An 18,138-nucleotide genomic window follows, 5' to 3' on the forward strand; every position below is an offset into this window, starting at 1 on the left:
ACTCATCAGGTTCCAAAACTTACATCTGTCTTAGGATTTGCACAAGAACTTTAAGTGTATAGCAAATACACTTTTAGCTCCTCCTACATTGCCACACAGAACCAAGAGGCTATAGTTTCTTAAAGCTGCAATACAAAATCTGAAATGTTACCCCAAAAAATCCTCCAATAGGAAACTAGGAGGACAGCTGGGGGGTATATGTTATGGGACTACTGTGCTTGGTCAAGATTTCCCCCTTCTTCTTTTTTTTCTTAATTTTTAAATATTTATTTTTGAGAGAGAGAGAGAGCATGAGAGGGGGAGGGGCTGAGAGAGACAGAGAGAGAGAGAGAGGATCTGAAGCAGGCTCCTCACTAACAGCAGAGAGCACTATGTGCAGCTCGAACCCACAAACCATAAGATCACGACCTGAGCCGAAGTCATACACTTAACCGACTGCGCCACCCAGGCACCCCATAATTTCCCTTTCTCGTTTTAAAAAGGCTGTTAAGATAATAATAGTAAATACTTATGTAGCACTTAGTACATACCATGTTTAGTACAGGCACCACGTTTTTATTTTATTTTTTTAATTTTAGAGAGAAAGAGGGGCACCTGGGTGGCTCAGTTGGTTTAAGCGACCAACTTCGGCTCAGGTCATGATCTCACGGTTTGTGAGTTCAAGCCCCGCGTCAGACTCTGTGCTGACAGCTCAGAGCCTGGAGCTTGCTTTGGATTCTGTGTCCCCTAATCTCTCTGCCCCTCCCCTGCTCACACTCTGTCTCTCAGTACTGAATAAAAGTCAATAAATTTTTTTTAGAGAGAGAAAGAAAGCATGAGCAGGGGAGAGGGGCAGAGAGAGAGAGAGAGAGAGAGAGAGAGAGAGAATCCCAAGCAGGCTCCACGGTCAGCCGAGAGCCTGAACCCAGGCTCAATCTCATGACCCTGGGATCATGACCTGAGCCGAAGTCGCTCAACTGACTGAGCCACCCAGGTGTCCCCAGGCACCACTTTTTATTTTATTTAAAAAAAATTTTTTTTTACATTTATTTATTTTTGAGAGACAGAGTGAGACAAAGTGAGAATGGGTGAGAGGCAGAGAGAGAGGGAGACACAGGATCCGAAGCAGGCTCTAGGCTCTGAGCTGTCAGCACAGAGCCCGATGCGGGGCTCGAACCCACAGACCATGAGATCATGACCTGAGTCGAAGTCGGACGCTGAACTGACTGAGCCACCCAGGTGCCCCCAGGCACCACTTTTTAAAATAGCTTTACATAAGTGACTCATTTGGTCCTCAAGACTTCCCCTGTAAGGTAGATAAATTGTCCCCATTATATCCATGAAAGAAGCTGAGGCAGAGAATTTAGGTGTTTTGCCCAAGATCACGTAGTTATTAATGGTCAGTGGTAACAATGGATTTTAAAGAGAGGCGGTCTGGCTGCAGAGGCCATTACAGTACACTGCCTCACCTATATTTTCTCAGAACAATTACGCTTTATATATTTCCCCCTCTTTTAACAGCAAGCAAAACTCCCAGCTGAGGCATCTCTGACTTATCCCTGTCTGAAACAGAAAACAGAGAGGGTACCACCCCACAGTCTCTTCTGGCCACTCCTGTCCCCTCCACTTCCCTTTTATACATGCTTCCCAAACATGCACACGACCCTGAGCTATGAATCCCGGGTTGACAGGAGGACTGGGGAGTCTGACGCCAAAGCAGGGCTCCTTATGCTAGCGGTCCACAAATAGGGTGACCAAGCGTTAAGCTGACCTGGGACTTTCCTAGTTTTAGCACTGAAAGTTTCCCAGAATTGTGCTCCCTTCGGCAGCACATCTACTTAAATTGGAAGGATACAGAAAGGTTAGGATGGCCCCTGCGCAAGGATGACATACAAATTCATGAAGCTTCCCATATTGGAGGGGGAGGGGGAGGAGGAGGAGGAAGGGGAGGGAGAGGAGGGGGAGGAAGAGGGGGAAAAGGAGGAGAAGGAGAAAGCTTCCCAGAACTGGACCCCTAGCAGTCCTGGGCAAACAAGGAAAGTTGGTCACTCTGAGCTCTAGAACCACCCAGGAAGCTGTTAAAAAGTTGTGCTGCCCTTGACCTCCCTCCACCCCGCCCCATCCCCAGAGCAATTATATCAGACTTCCTGTGGGTAAAAGGACAGACACTGTGTTTGTAAAAGGCTTTCCAGGAGATTCCAGTGTGTGCCCTGGGTTGAGTGTTGTGGAACCGTACCAAACACGAGCTGGGAGCTCCAAGACTCTCGGGCCTCCTGAACAACGTTTCTCAGACTTTCAGCTCCAGCCTCACAGGCTGCCCTAAGGCAGGGTCTCAGTCCTGGCTGTCCACCAGGATCACCTGGGAGGCCTTTAACAGCTACCAATTCAGGAATGTAAAATGGTACGGCCACTTTGGAAAAGAGTTTGGCAGTTTCTCCAAAAATTGCACTTACCATATGATCCGGACAATTCCATGGCCCTCGCTATTTACCTAAGAGAAATGAAATCACATGTCCACCCAGAGATCTATACCCCAGTGTTCACAGCAGTTCTATTTGCAATAGCTCCAACCTGATAATAACCCAAATGTCTTTCCGCGGGTGAATGGATAAACAAATTGGGGTACATCCATCCCCGGAATCTTGCTCAGCATTTCATTACCTAGCAAGGAATGAAATATTGATGATGGTGATTAATTAAGCCCAAAACGGCCTAAGACATGGCATCAGCAGAGAATAGCTGACTCCACTAGGTGGCATCTGGACACTTCTCTTTAGCATGACTTCCGCGGGAATTGTAGATGCCAGGCCTTGGCTGCCCGAGGTGTGTTGTGAGAGGGAGCATGGTGCCCACAAAGGTAGTCAGGCTTGTTGGCACGGAAAACAATCAGTGAGGCCGGAAGACGTCAGCGCGGTCCCATGAGCTCCCAGCCTGACGCCATAGGCAACTGGGAATCAGATCGCTGCATTTCAATGTCAAGGTGCTGGTATCATCTGAGGTTCAAAGAGCAGAGCTAGTTATTCAGGGACTGAGTAACCTGTGGAAAGTAAATGAAGTTCCTAAGGAGAAGACCAAATGTCTGGAGCTTAGAGCAATAAGCAGAAATCACGGTCTCCAGTGGACCACCACACAATCTTCTCTCCCTCCATTAAGGAACGTTAATGGAGGCCCCTCCCCGCAACAGGGCCTTTGGCCAGTCAGTCAAAAGATACCATGACCAGCCCCCTCTGTCTTCTGCTTTCCATAACCCTTATCCCCTCCCACAGGGGACCCTCTCTGTTTTAGTCCCCAGCCATTGTCTGGCCTCTGTTGTTCTGAGCCAGAGTCACTCTCTTAAGTGACCACACATCTTTTGGTCAACCCTGAAGGGTCAAGCACTTAGGTGGTCATTATTTTGGAGGGGGGGGTGCATAAATTGGGCTTTGCCATTTGTGCCTCACTGTCACCTCCAACAAGGAACATAAAGCAAGTCCCCAAAGGAAGGATCAAAACGTACTGAAGAATAAGAGAGACCACATCAGTAGTTTCAAATTCTCCCCAGAATCCATCAAGAACCAGGGGTCCCAGGCAGCCATTGGGTCCACAGGCTCCAGAGTAATGCATCTGCTCTGTCAGCTTAGTTCTGTAAGGGCTCCCCAGGCTCCAGTGCATTCCACCACTGGGATCACTCAGGCTGTCAGCCATGTCTCTGTGAGAAAAATACAACTAAGGGAGCTTAGATAATGGAGCCCTGTCATGTGTGTGAATCCCAATGTGGTGCTCGCCTGAATCTGTTCTACATGTGGGGATTCCACGCACGATGTCTTCAAAGGATTCTGCTGCTAAAGAGTTAGAAAAGCACTCGCCTACATCATCCTGAAATATTCTCCTTCTTAGAGACCAAAGCTGTGTTGCAGATTAGGGCACACAGTTTTCAAGCCATTTCAGAGAAATGACTCCTCCTCCTTCTTGGAACTCCTCCTCCAGACCTTGAAGACAAAGAGCATTGTCCTTCCACTTTGCTCAAGGTTGTGCCAATCTCCCAACCACTGGCTATAAAGTCTCTTTCCCTAGTCCTCCCAGATGCTCAGGGCACAGAATTCTCAAGGTAGGCCCGACCTCTGAAGATTCAATCTCCCACATCCCCAGCACGTTGGCTACCTTCTGTTTCAGACTTGGTTCAGTCTCCTGGCATTGACTTTCTGGTTCCTTGTTCTACTGTTTTTCAACTGCTTAAAAATTATTGTTATTAAATGCTGATTTAAAATTTTTTTGTTGATGTTTATTATTTTTGAGAGAGAGAGGCAGAGTGAAAGCAGGGGAGGGGCAGAGAAGGAGGGAGACAGAATCCAAAGCAGGTTCCAGGCTCTGAGCTGTCAGCACAGAGACTGATGCAGGGCTCAAACCCACAAACCATGAGATCATGACCTGAGCTGAAGTCAGACGCTTAACTGACTGAGCCACCCAGGAGCCCCGAAATGCTGAGTAGATTTTAAAACCTATAAAATACATATTAAGTATAAAGAAGCTTAGTCCATTCAGGCAAAGAAAAATCACATTACCATTACCCCTGAAATCCCCAGGATATTCCTCCAAAAACCCATTCCCTTTCCTCTCCCCTCCAAGGCAAACGCTATGCTGAATTTTGTGTACAATTCCCTTGCATTTCTTAATAGATTTCCTACATATGTTATAATCTGTAAACAATGTATTGTTTAGTTCTGTATGCTTTTTTAACTTTATATAAATTGATTTTTATACTACATATTCTGAGACAATAGACAATAAGACACTTTTGAGATCCACCCATATGTTTGCAAGTAGCTACAATGCATTGTTGCAATGCTTTATAGCATTCCATTGTGTAATATACCACCGCTTTTTTAAATCCCATTGTATTCTCTTTTTTTAATGTTTATTTATTTTGTAGAAAGAGAAAGAGAGAGATCATGAGCGAGGAAGGTGCAGAGAAGGGGATAGAGGATCTGAAGCAGGCTCTGCTCTGACAGCAGAGAGCCTAATGCAGGTCTTGAACTCTCGAACCATGGGATCATGACCTGAGCAGAAGTTACCTGCTCAACCGACTGAGCCAGCCAGGCAACCAAATCAGTTGTATTGTTGGTGAACTTTGGGGCTGCTGTTAGTGCTTGCTATTATGAACAGTGCTATGAACATTCTTGTACATATATCCTGATATACCTGGACAAGAGTTGCTCTTGGAGTGGAATTTCTAGGTCATAGTGCAGAAACATGTCTCTGTTACCAAGGTAATTGCAAATCATTTTTCCAACATGGATGTTCCAATTTACGCTCCCATCATCACTGTTTTGTGGTACTGTATCCTTGCCAGCCCTCAATATGGTCCAACTTCCTAATTTTTACTAGTCTGGTAGATGTAAATGACATTTTCTTGTAGTTTTAATTTGTTTACAGGATTGCTGAAGAGGCTAAGAGTATTTTCATATGTTTATTGGCCATTTGTCTTTTCTCTCCTTGAAGTACCTGCAATGGGCTCTCTGTTGAAGGGTAAGGGCACAGGCTTCAGAGCCCGGCCCTCAAGGACCAATGTCCCAGCCTAGAGTTCAGTTTCGAAGGTACAGTGATGATTGAGTAGAGGACCTCCTAGGTACCTGCATCCCATCTTACTCAGTGACCCTCTCTCAAAACTACTGTCAGATGGTCTCAGATAAGACCAACTCCACGCAGCCTAGTTAAGCAGCAAAGATGTTGGAGCTCAGGATCCCAGCATGTGTCCTGACCGACGATCCAGTGGAGAAAATGGGCTACCTTCCTGCCCCATTGCCAACGCTGTGCTACAAGCTGCTCACACCAAAGATGGTACCTAGAACTCTCCACGGGTGGGGGGCGGGTGCGCTTCGTGGGGTTCAGTGGTTAAGCCTCAGACTGTCAGACTTGGGCTCATCGAGATCTCCGTTTGTGAGTTCTGGCCGCTGGAGGAGCTCTACGCTGGTGGTGTGGTGGTGCGGAGACTGCTTGGGATTCTCGATCATTCTCTCTCTGCCCCTCCCCCACTTGCATGCACTGTCTCAAAATAAAAAACTTAAAAAAAAAAAACAAAAAACTCCACCGTAGCCTCCAGAATCGCACAAGTTCCTTCCGTTATTAGTTCATCCTCTGTTAATTACCACGTGAGGTCTCATTCATTGGATCAACAAGTACTGAGCACCAGACAAAAACAGGAAAAGACAATCAGGCCCGCCCTCAGCCCCGGGGGAGGGGGGTGGGAGAAGCGGACCATCGGCCCACAAGGGGCTGTGCACGGGTCACCCTCAGCCTCCGCATAGGCTCCACCCCATCGGTGCCCCCAGCTTCCTCCTGGAGGTGAAGTGTAGAACTCCCTGTCCAGGTCGCCTTCCCGAGAAGCGCGTCACGTGACCGCGTCGGGCGCAGGGGGCGGGGCCGAACGGCCAGGCGCTGCCGGGTCGCCTAGCAACGGCGCCACGCAGAGCCATGCAGGCCCGAGGCAGCAGAGAGCAGGAGGCCAGGGATTATTTGGAAAAACATCGGATTATGGAGTTGCTGAACTATCTCACCAGCACCCTGCTCTTTTTCCGGCCAGGTAAGAGTCTTTCTCACCGCTCGGCTTTCTGTCCCACCGCCTCCGCCTCCCGGCGCGAAGCGGTTGCCAGAAATTCCCAGTACAGCCCTCCCTCCGCGCCCGCGTGGCCGCCGGCCGGCTCCCCTCTCCAGTATCCCCACCTCCACGCGCACACTCTCCCCTATATCTCGGCGACTTGAGCCGTTCTGCCAACTAACGCTGTGGTCCTCAAACAAGTACTTCCTGAACGGCTTCTATGTGCCCACCACTAGCCAGGTGCGCGGGGCTCACACAGGTGGAGGCTTGTGGCCGGTGGGAGAGAGGCTTCGAGGAGGGGCCTGCTTAGTACTACGTGCGTGTGGGCGCAAGCCTGCCCTTGAGTCTCCTCTTCTGGAAAATGGGAATAATAGTACCCATCTTATGGACACGTGGGGGAGATTAAATGAGTAGTATACAAATTAGCCCTATGCCTGGCAACCAACAGATGTTTCATTTTGGTTTTTATAAAAGTATACGTATGGGGTTTAAAAATCAAAAGCCACTCCAAGGCTTATCATGAATAACGGCATTTCCCTCCATGCCCCAGATTCCCACTCTACAGACGAAATGATTTCCCATTCGTTTAGCTATTTACCTTGATATTTCTAACTCACAGACTTGCATTGCTACTTACTAGTGCCCCCCGCACCCTAGGTTTAGGCTTAGCTTTATACTATGGAAGATGAAACTTTAACTCTCTTACACACCTGCACCCACGTGTGCACGCTCGCGCACACACACACGCACTCACACCTGTTCCCACTCATCTCCAATTTCCCAAGAAAGTTAGAATTCAATTTTGGTGTGACCATTATCACATTATTATTAGGCAAATATCCACAGCTAATCCACGTAGTATGCTATGATTGTATTTCCTTTGTTCTCCCTGAAATTAATAATACTACATTTTAAATGTTTACTTAAATTGTCTTTGCAATTGTCGCCAATTCATCGATATCCCCTTGCTGTCACAAGCATAGATGTCCTCCCAGTACATTTACGTTCATCCAGCAGTCCACACCCCCAGGGCCTCCCCCAGCTCTCTGCCTGCTCTAGTCTGGATGATCGCTCAACTGCCCTGCAGTTCAGCTGTGATTCAGGGTTTTCCCCTCACTCTGATCCTAATCCGCTTCACCTGTCTCCTGCACTTAAAGCCCGCTTTTTTTTTTTTTTTTGATTTAAAAAAAAATTTTTTTTTTATTTTTGAGAGAGAGAGAGCGCCAGCAGGGGAGGGGCAGAGAGAGAGAAGGAGACACAGAATCCAAAGCAGGCGTCAGGCTCTGAGCTGTCAGAACAGAGCCCACATGGGGCTCTAACCCATGAACTGTGAGATCATGACGTGAGCCGAAGTCTGATGCTTAGTCGACTGAGCCACCAGGTGCCCCTAAAGGCTGTTTTGTGGTGCTTGGGACTCCTCCTTTTTTTTTTTTTTTTTTTTTTTTTTTGCTTTTTTCCCCTTTCTCTAGGGGAACATCCTCTAGTGAGCGGCTCCCTGAGAGGCTGTGCTTTGTTGAAGCATATATGAAAATGTCTCATCCTATTCTCAAACATGATGATAACCAGGGTGGATACAATTCTTGGTTAGAAAATACTGCCCTCAGAACTTGGAGGGAGTTGTTCCATTGTCTTCTAATTGCCACTGTTGCTCTGAAGAGTCTGATACCATGATGTCATCAGATTCTTGATCTGTTTAATATAAGGCATGTTTTCTTCATCTGGAAGTCTTTAGGTTTGTCTTTTTACTTTATCCCTGGTGTTCTAAATGTTTATATGCCTTAAAGGGGGGTTGTTTTGTTTGTTTGTTTCTAATTCACTGTACTAGGTGCTTTGTGGTCTTTTTTAATTTGTAGAATTTTTTCTGTCTCCTCCTTCTTTCCTGTCCTTTTTCTCTCTAGCTCTTTATTGTGTCAACCAGTAGAGTATCTCAAGGATTGATTTTTCTCCTTTAATTTAAAAGGCTTTGAACCCATCTGGCAAAAACAGAATTCTGTGGAAGGCAGGGTGGGGGGAAGAGAATCTCAGATAAAGACAAATTCTCTTAGCAGCAGAGGATAAGGAAGGGGGAGTCTGGGAGTAGTTACACATTAATACCATAATCCCCATTACAATCACAATTTACATTTTTTTAACGTTTATTTATTTATTAGAGACAGAGAAAGAGCGTGAGCTGGGGAGCGGAGAGGAAGAGGGGGACACAGAATCCGAAGCAGGCTCCAGGCTCTGAGCTGTCAGCACAGAGCCCGATGTGGGACTGGAACCCACGGACTGAGAGATCATGACCTCAGTCGAAGTCAGACGCTTAAACCGACTGAGCCACCCAGGCGCCCCATATAATCATAATTTAAATAATGATCAGTGTAAGAAACTGAGATGCTGTTATCCACTGTAACAATATGAACTTCTTGAAACATCTCTACAAATGCCAAAGGGGTGAGGCAGGGTGGAGAAAAGGACAGGTGAAGAAACACTGAGGAAAAGCTAAGGAGGGTTTGGCTGACGTTCAGAATGCATATCAGTGCCCTTCAAAGTTCCCTGCGCAAGGCCCCCTAATGGCAGAGGAGAGGGGACTTGTACCTTTGGTGTCTGAGACCTTAGCCTGATGCTGAATAACACATTTCTTTGGAGTCACTTGTTTTACCCTAAAAATGTCCAAGTTTCATTTTTCTACAGATATATTTGTCTCTTTTTATTATTATTATTTTTTTATTTTTTTAAATGTTTATTTTTGAGAGACAGGGAGAGACTGTGAGTGGGGGAGGGGCAGAGAGAGACAGAGAGAGACAGAGAGAGACAGAGAGAGAGACACAGAATCTGAAAGGCCCCAGGCTCTGAGCTGTCAGCACAGAGCCCGACCGTGGGGCTTGAACTCACAAGCGGTGAGATCATGACCTGAGCCGAAGTCAGACGCCCAACCGACTGAGCCACCCAGGTGCCCCAAGACATATCTGTTTCTTAATGTAAATATTTCATATTATCAGAGTAGGATTGATTCTCAGGAAGAAATACTGTATTTGTCTCGGGTCCTTATGAAACCTCTGGCACAATGACAGGTATCCCAGTGTCAAAACCCTGGGTTGTAAGGGATTTATGGAAAATAAGACTAGACAGTTTGATTGGGTTGTTATATCGAGGGAGCAGGTCCACAATCCCACATCCTCAACTCCAAAATTCTAAAAGCCCTGGAAACCTGCAGATTTTTATAACTCATTTAACGCCCAAACCTAGCATAACCTGAAGTCATGTGAAGGAAAACGTGGCCTCGCCTAGACTGTACTGGGAAACAGAGCCCCTGGCTTCACAGCCACTTTGCAGTGACCATTCTGTGCTATGGAAGGAGTGAGTATATGTGCTTAGGGGGTGCCTTTAATAAAATTAGAATTTCATTTTTAAACAGGAGGCAGTTGTAGTAACCCAGATGAGAGATGCTGCTGTGGAATCGTAAGTGAGGATAAGATATATCTGAGAGTGATGGAGAAGAAAAGTTCAGTAGAAACCGTCATGGTGGACTAGGTTTGGGCGTTCCGGATGCTTCGTATATTTAAGTCAGTGGAGCGCGGTAAAGCCCACAGCTTTGGGAGGCACATTGCCTGGATTCATCCTAGCTCTGGGCCTTGGCAAGGGACTGTTATGAGGAACACTAGGCACGTAGAGAGGGCTCGATAAACGTTAGCTGCGATTATTAAGATGTGGAACTTGAGGTTTGTCCCCCTTGAAGAACTGATTGTTATTATCAGCTGACATTGATGTAACTTAGGTGGTTAGTAACCTTTGGATCTTCCCTTCATGTTTTAAAGTTATTTCTTTAGGGCCACCTGCCTGGCTGAGTTCGTGGAGCCTGTGACGCTTGATCTTGGGGGTGTGAGTTCAAGCCCCATGTTGTGTGGAGAGATTACTTAAAAATAAAATATTTAGGGGTGCTTTGGGTGGCTCAGTTGGTTAAGCATCCGAGTCTTGATTTTGGCTCAGGTCATGATTTTATGGTTCGTGGGATCAAAGCCACTTGTCAGGCTCTGTACTGACAGTGCAGAGCCTGCTTGGGATTCTTTCTGCCCGCCCTGCCCCCTGCCCCTCCCTGATTGTGCATGAGCTCGCTCTCTCAAAATAAATAAATAAACCATTTAAAAAATTAAAATAATAAAAATCTTTTAAAAAGTTATATCTATTATTTCTGTTGTAAGCACTTTCAAAACATTTTTTTTAATTTTTAGAAAATATTTATTTTTGAGAGAGAGAGAGAGAAAGACACAGTGTGAGCAGGGGAGGAACAGAGAGGGAGGGAGACACAGAATCCAAAGCAGGCTCCAGGCTCCGAGCTTCCAGCACAGAGCCCGACACGGGGCTCGAACCCACAAACCGCGAGATCATGACCTGAGCCAAAGTTGGACGCTTAACTGACTGAGCCACCCAGGCAACCCCAAAACATTTGTAGAAGCAGGCAGAGTATAAATTATAGACTCCAGACCTGAACACTATAGCATCTCGTGGAGTCTAAGGGATAGATGGTAATAACACACCTAGTTCCCTTAGAATTATTTACTGACTCTATCCTTGAAAAGAAATGCAGTGAATTGAAATTTGAAATTGGCCTTTTTTCTCTTTCTGAATTTGATAGACGGCTCAGGGAGAAGCAACCGAAGACTACATACATGATGTGATTGCCTTTAGTGACCCATTTGTTTCTGTAGTCTACTAAAATTTGTACGAAAAGGCACAAGAGAGATTTAAAAACATAATCACAGTATGTGAATACTATTTGAATAAAAGTGTTTTTACTTTTACTTTTTAAAATGTTTTAAAAGATTTATTTATTTATTTATTTATTTATTTATTTATTTATTTATTTATTTTGAGAGAGAGAGAGCGTGTGCAGGGGAGGGGCAGAGAGAGGGAGAGAGAGAATCCCAAGCAGGCTCTACACTGTTAGTGCAGAGCCTGATGCAGGGCTCGATCCCGGAACCATGAGATCATGACCTGAGCTGAGATCAAGAGTTGGAGGCTTAACTGAATGAGCCACTGCTATTTTTTTTTTTTTTTTTTTAAGAAGTGTTCACAATTAATCAAATTTGTGAGACAACTAGAAATACTACTGCCTGGCTATATGGAGGTATTAAATTTTTTTTTTTTAATGTATGAATGGTATTGTGGTAATGGCATTACGGTAATGGAAAAAGAAAAAAGTTCCCTCTTCAACAAAGGATATTGGGAAAACTGGGTAACCACATGCAGAAAAATAAAATTGGATCCCTATCTTATACCACCCACAAAAATGAACTCAAAATGGATCAAAGACTTAAACATAAAACCTGATACCATAAAACTCCTAGAAGAAAACCTAGGGAGAAGCTCCTTGACACAAGTCTTGGCAATTATTTTTTGGATATGACAGCAAAAGCACAAACAGCAAGATGAAAAAACAACTGGGACCACATCAAACTTACAAGCTTCTGCACCACAAAGAAAGAATCAACAAAATGAAAATGCAGCCTACAGAATGGGAGAAAGTATTTGCAAACTATGTGTCAGATAATATCTGAAATATAGAAAGAACTCCTACAACTCAATAACAAAGAAAAATCTTATTTAAAAATGGGCAGTGGGAGCTGCCTGGCTCCGTCAGAAGAGCATCCTGCTCCTGATCTCAGGGTTATGAGTTTGAGCCCCACATTGGGTGTAGCCATTACTAAAATAAATAAATAAACATTTTTAAAAATGGGCAGAGGAACTAGACATTTTCCCAAGGAAGACACACAAAAGGCCAGCAGGTACATAAAATGATGCTTAACGTCACTAATCATCAGGGAAATGCAAATAACTATCACCTCACACCTGTTAGAATGGCTATTATCCCAGAGGCAAAGATAACAAGTGAGAACGTGAAGAAAAAGGAACTCGTGTGCACTGTAAATTGGTATAGCTACTGTGGAAAACATGGGGGTTCCTCAAAAAAAATGAAAACAGAGCTACCATATGCTCCAGCAATTCCACTTCTGGCTATATATCCAAAGGCAATGAAAACAGGATCTCAAAGAGATACTTGCAGTCTCACGTTTATGTAGCATTATTCACAGGAGCCAAGATATGGAAACAGCCTAAGTGTCTGTCTACAGATGGATGGATGATGAAGATGTGCTATGTTTATACAATGGAATATTATTCAGCCGTGAGAAAGAAAGAAATCCTGCCATGTGCAACATGGACGGCCCTTGAGGATATGCTAAGTGAGCTAAGTCAGACAAACACTGCATGCTATCACTTGTATGTGGAATCTGAAAAAGCCAAAGTTGTAAAAACAGAGTAGAACAATGAGTGGGGGTGGGAGTAGGAGAGATGTTGTGGAAGGGTACAGACTTGCAGCTGTAAAGAAGTCTTGGAAACCTAATGCACAGCATAATGCTGACAGACAATATTACTGTATCATAAATATCAAACTTGCCAAGAGACTCTATCTTAATTATTCCCACCCCTAAAAAGAAATAATAATTATGTGATGTGATGAAGGTGTTAGCTAATGCTGCAATGGCAATCATATTACGAAATGTAAATGTATCAAATCAACATGTTATATAAACTTACACAATGTTACATGTCAGTTGTATCTCAAAAGAAGTCCTTCTCTTTCAGAGATGTACGCTCAAATATTTATTAATGAAATATGATCACTGTGATTTACTGCAGAATAATACAGGAAAAGGGGACCTGGATGAGATGATGGTGAAATAAGACTGGCCACAATTTTTTAAAATTTATTTTAAGTTTATTTATTTTGTGAGAGAGAGAGAGAGAGACAAGAAGGGTCAGAGAGAGAGGGAGAGAGAGAATCCCAAGCAGGCTCTGCACTGTCCGTGCAGAGCCGAATGCAGGGCTTGAACTCCTGAACTGCGAGATCATGACCTGAGCTGAAATCAAGAGTCTGACACTCAACTGACTGAGCCACCCAGGTGCCCCTAGACTGGCCACAAATTTTAACAGTTAAAAGTTGGTGACAGGGGCGCCTGGGTGGCGCAGTCGGTTAAGCGTCCGACTTCAGCCAGGTCACGATCTCGCGGTCCGTGAGTTCGAGCCCCGCGTCAGGCTCTGGGCTGATGGCTCAGAGCCTGGAGCCTGTTTCCGATTCTGTGTCTCCCTCTCTCTCTGCCCCTCCCCCATTCATGCTCTGTCTCTCTCTGTCCCAAAAATAAATAAACATTGAAAAAAAAAATTAAAAAAAAAAAAAGTTGGTGACAGGTTCATTTTACTTTCCTGCTTTTGTATATTTATGAAATTCTCAATGAGAAAAACAAATTTAAAGAATTTTGTATATACACACGTTTATATATATACAAACATACATATATACACACACTACTGTGTGTGTGGTGTGTGTGCATAGTGTGTGTAGTGAGTGGCACTCACCTAAGCTGCTGCACCTTCTTTTGGCTTCTTTTCATCATAACTGACCTGCATTATTTCTGTAAAGTGGATCTTCATTTTTTTATCTTTCATATTGCTTAAATGAAAGATGGCCTGCTTATCCAAAATACTGCTTTTATGTTAGAAATGAACATTCATGGGCGCCTGGCTGGCTCAGCCGGTTAAGCATCGGACTTCACCTCGGGTCATGATCTCACGGTTCGTGAGTTCGAGTCCTGTTTTGGGTGAGCCACTTCTGTGTGCGTCTCTTTCTCTCTCTCTCTCTCTGCCCCTTGCTTGCTTGCACCCTCTCTCTCTCAAAAAAAAAAAAAAAAAAAAAAAAGATGGGGCACCTGGGTGGCTCAGTCAGTTAAGCGTCCGACTTCAGCTCAGGTCATGATCTCACAGCTCATGAGTTCGAGCCCCGCATCAGGCTCTGTGCTGACAGCTCAGATCCTGGAGCCTGCTTCGGAGACTGTGTCTCCCTCTCTCTCTGCCCCTCCCCTGCTCATGCTCTATCTCCTTCTCTCTCTCTCTTCAAAATAAATAAACATTAAAAAAAAAAGTTTAAAATAAAAACAAAGAACATTCATGCTTCCTAATTGGAAGAGGGTATTAATTTATCCAAGAGTCCCTGTTTTTATTTATATTTTATCGCTTCTTTTAGCTGCCTGCCTTCTTCCCTGCATCATGCTCTTCCTTTTTGTTGCTTTTCCACTCTTATCTGCAAATTAGAATCACCTGAGGAGGGGGGTGGAAAGCCCAGGTCCCATCTCTGCAGAACACTTATATACATAATTAATTGTTCGATGTCTTGCTTTTCTTGTAAGCAAGGCCTGTGTCCCCAGTGCCTGTTACAATACCTTGAACATAGTTATTTAATAATTGTTAAATGACTGTTTCTACTTGTGATATATCTTAATTTTATATTGGAAAGAATTGGAACTATTCTTTTGCAGAAAAACCAAGAGAGTATTTAATATCTGTATTGGAACGACTGAGAATTGCCAAAATGACAGGCTTGGCTTTTCCTTTCTTTATGGATCATTCTAACATTGTGTCTATGTTTGAAATGATGGACACTTCGAATAAAGGCACCATATCGTTCGTGCAGTACAGAGAAGGTCAGTTATCATCTCAATTAAAGCAATCGTTTGTGGCCATTCCATAACTTTCCCTAGCCGAAAATAATTCTCACTTCGTAAATTTTCCTTTCTTCTCATTCTGAGTTTACAGCCTTAAAAACCCTGGGTCTGTTGACTGCAGATGAAGTTTTAAAAGATGATGGACATGCAGTAACTCTGGATAAATTCAGACGTGAAGTGTAAGTTTATTTTTACGTGACTGACATTTAAATAATACGGCATGACTTAAAGTACAATGAGAACAAATTAAAACATAAGTTCCTACCTTTTGACAGAAACATTTCAGTCCCTTGAAACTTTCAGCTGTCTAGAAAGCGAGGAGTGACAGCAAAATGTCAAGCCTGGGGGCAGGCGGCAGAGGGAGAAGGTGCTGGAATTAGGAAGTTTCTGGGGCACTTCCATTCTTTTCTCAGTGGGAAAGCCCAGCAGTTCTCAGAAAATGAGGTGGAGAAGCCCCAGTGTGCTGGAACTAACAGAAAAGTTCTGAGCCCAAATCCCTAGTTGGGAAATTTCTGTATAAAATACGGAGTAATAGAATTTCTCTCAAAGCATTTCCTCAAAATTATGTATCACCAGGTTAAGTATTTACCGTCAGTATATGTTGTGAGGCCCCTGGCTGACTCAGTCAGTAGAGCATGTGACTCTTGATCTTGGGATCAGGAGTCCAAGCCCCCATTGGGTGTAGAGCTTATTTAAAAACAAACAAACAGGGGCTCCTGGGTGGCGCAGTCGGTTAAGCGTCCGACTTCAGCCAGGTCACGATCTCGCGGTCCGTGAGTTCAAGCCCCACGTCAGGCTCTGGGCTGATGGCTCAGAGCCTGGAGCCTGTTTCCGATTCTGTGTCTCCCTCTCTCTCTGCCCCTCCCCCGTTCATGCTCTGTCTCTCTCTGTCCCAAAAATAAATAAACGCTGGAAAAAAATAATAATAATTAAAAAAAAATAATAAAAAATAAAAACAAACAAACAAACAAAAAACAGTACGGGAGACTACGTGGCTCAGTAAGTTGAGCGTCCAACTCTTGATTTCAGCTCATGTCACGGATCTTGCGGTTCATAGGATCGAGCCCCACATCCGCTCCATGCCAAGAGTGGAGTCTGCTTGGGATTCTCTCCCTCCCTCCCTCTCTGCCATTCCTCCTCACATAAGTAAAAAAATAATAATAAAGAAATAGGATAGGTTGCATGCCAGCCTGACGGTTTTATTTATTTACTTACTTATTTAAGCAGGCCCCATGCCCAGTATGGGGCTCAAACCCACCACCCTGAGATCAAGAGTTGCATGCTCTACCACCTGAGCCATCCAGGGGCCCTAGGACAATTTTAGATGCAAGGTATACTACAGCTTTAAAAGTACTAACTAAATGCTGAATCAGAAAACAAAAAAATTGGAATAACATTTGATAGTTGTAGAAGGCCTCTAACCAATGTAATTCAATTTGTTTAAATGTTTTGTTCTCTAAGGATTTATTAATCAAGAAATTGGTATGTAACATAGTCCAAAAAGCCAAGGAAAAGTCAAAGAAAAAAGGAAGTTTAAGATTCCCGTCTCATTATCAGTTACATAAATATTAAACAAAAACTGTTTAATTCCCATCCTTGCCCCAGGGAGAGACTGAAACACAGTGCCCTGGCCTGAAATGTTTCATCCAAAAGAAAAGGCTGCCTGCCCAATGTCCTGGAATGGAATTAGGAAGGATTTTAAATATAAGGACATTTGTGGAATATGAGAGCAATTCTATTTTGGTCACCACCTCATCATGTTTTCTTAGAGGAAAGACAGTGAATTTCCAAACCAGATACGGGAACTTCAATTATGAACATATATTCTAAAGTGATTTTTTTTTAATGTATTTGCTGTGTTTGATTATCTACAACAGTCTCCCTTAATTAGCACAGGAAATTGAAAATTGCTTGTAATTTATTATTCTCTGCTCTTGTATCTTGTTCAACAGACATACTTAGCATTTACATTTGTAAATGGAATTACTCGGAGTTTTCATGACTTCTGAGTTTTCTGGTTTTGTTTTCTTAGGAACAAGAGGATGGAGGAAATATGGGCAGCGTTTTAATAATGCCATCAGTCCAAGATAATAAATGATTCCATAAAGTTTTCAACTGTCCAGTTTCATTAACTCAGAATTTCGTCACATAAGTTGACATCCAGTTGGCCTCCTCTTTGTTAAACACCAAAACTCCAAAACAAGAAAAGATGCTTTATTTTCCCGTGTTAGGCCAGTTTGTCCTCAAATTAAGTAGAATCTCAACATCTTGTTGAGCCAGTTTGTAAATTCCAACTTCGTTTAAGGCCTCGGTGGCAGGAGGCTGCCCTGAGGCTGACTGCAGGACGTCTTTCAGAAGGAGGGCAGAGCCAATGTTCAGATTCAAAACAATACACGCTTCTTTGACACTGTTTAAGAAAAAAAAAAAGCAGGAGGGAAATGAGATATCCGTTATCTGTATCATCACGTTGTTCCATAATATTTTCATTTTCAGAAACTAAACAGCTTCCCTGCACCCCTAATCCACATCCCTCTCTAGAAAGTATTTATGGATGTATTATTTGGCTCTTTTAACATGTAAGGACAATGTATGCGTACAGTGTTTCTATTTCATTAGATTACTATAATGTGATAGGATCATTGTTTTCCATATGTGTGTGTTACTCACCAAAAGGTAATGTTGACACATAATAGCCTATTAAATGTGGCTAAGACTTTAGGTAGATTACAATATGGGAAGAGAAACTAATAGAAAAAAAATTCAGATCTCTTACTAAAATAAAAATCATTTTTTCATTTTATAATAACTTTAAAGGGACTACTTTATAATCTCAAACTCCCTCTCCCCAATAATTTAAAATTTCAAACCAATAATTCTAAAAATGGTTTGAAGAATTTTTCTTACATTCATTTATAGTTACGCTTAGAACCAAAATCAACATAAATATGTAAGAAAACCACTTTCTTCATGCCTGGCCTACTATTAGGTACCAGGCATATTTTTAATTTCTTCTATTTATTGACTATGGTACAACTGCACTTGCCTTTA

At 43.5% G+C, this 18,138-nt stretch overlaps 2 protein-coding genes and 1 non-coding gene across 9 annotated transcripts in view; 2 read left to right on the forward strand and 1 right to left on the reverse strand.

The window, feature by feature from the left end:
• The first annotated feature begins 1,792 nt into the window (after positions 1-1,792).
• LOC123607743 lies at positions 1,793-1,898 on the forward strand. Its single transcript, XR_006716892.1, has one exon. It is a non-coding gene; the product is annotated as a U6 spliceosomal RNA (small nuclear RNA).
• A 2,969-nt stretch (positions 1,899-4,867) lies between these two features.
• EFCAB10 (EF-hand calcium binding domain 10) lies at positions 4,868-17,200 on the forward strand. 2 transcript variants are annotated; one of them, XM_045494498.1, is made up of 4 exons: positions 4,868-6,538; positions 14,905-15,069; positions 15,182-15,269; positions 17,123-17,200. In XM_045494498.1, exons 1-4 carry the CDS (start codon positions 6,430-6,432, stop codon positions 17,157-17,159), a joined length of 399 nt encoding a protein of 132 aa, XP_045350454.1. In that variant the 5' UTR covers positions 4,868-6,429; the 3' UTR covers positions 17,160-17,200. The 2 variants fall into 2 exon arrangements, with proteins under 2 accessions (XP_045350454.1, XP_045350455.1); XM_045494499.1 differs by lacking the exon at positions 14,905-15,069 and having other exon boundaries at positions 6,380-6,538.
• Positions 16,991-18,138, reverse strand: part of RINT1 (RAD50 interactor 1) — a 30,186-nt gene continuing 29,038 nt past the window's right edge. For 4 of the 6 annotated variants that reach the window (XM_045494492.1, XM_045494493.1, XM_045494491.1 and 1 more), the window contains one exon: positions 16,991-17,497. In XM_045494492.1, coding sequence (XP_045350448.1) covers positions 17,305-17,497 — 193 coding nt within the window. In that variant the 3' untranslated portion in view covers positions 16,991-17,304. The remainder of the gene's footprint in view (positions 17,498-18,138) is intronic. The other 2 variants (XM_045494494.1, XR_006716231.1) reach the window with 2 other exon arrangements.

This window comes from Leopardus geoffroyi, chromosome A2, assembly GCF_018350155.1.
Source record: "Leopardus geoffroyi isolate Oge1 chromosome A2, O.geoffroyi_Oge1_pat1.0, whole genome shotgun sequence".
NCBI lineage: Eukaryota > Metazoa > Chordata > Mammalia > Carnivora > Felidae > Leopardus > Leopardus geoffroyi.

What these genes read in the sequence shown, in the direction of transcription:
- EFCAB10 (XM_045494498.1), top strand. Translation starts at nt 6,430, where the DNA reads ATGCAGGCCCGAGGCAGCAGAGAGCAGGAGGCCAGGGATTATTTGGAA. An exon ending in CCTGCTCTTTTTCCGGCCAG is followed by an intron (nt 6,539 to 14,904) that starts GTAAGAGTCTTT and finishes ATTCTTTTGCAG; the next exon opens with AAAAACCAAGAGAGTATTTA. An exon ending in GTTCGTGCAGTACAGAGAAG is followed by an intron (nt 15,070 to 15,181) that starts GTCAGTTATCAT and finishes CTGAGTTTACAG; the next exon opens with CCTTAAAAACCCTGGGTCTG.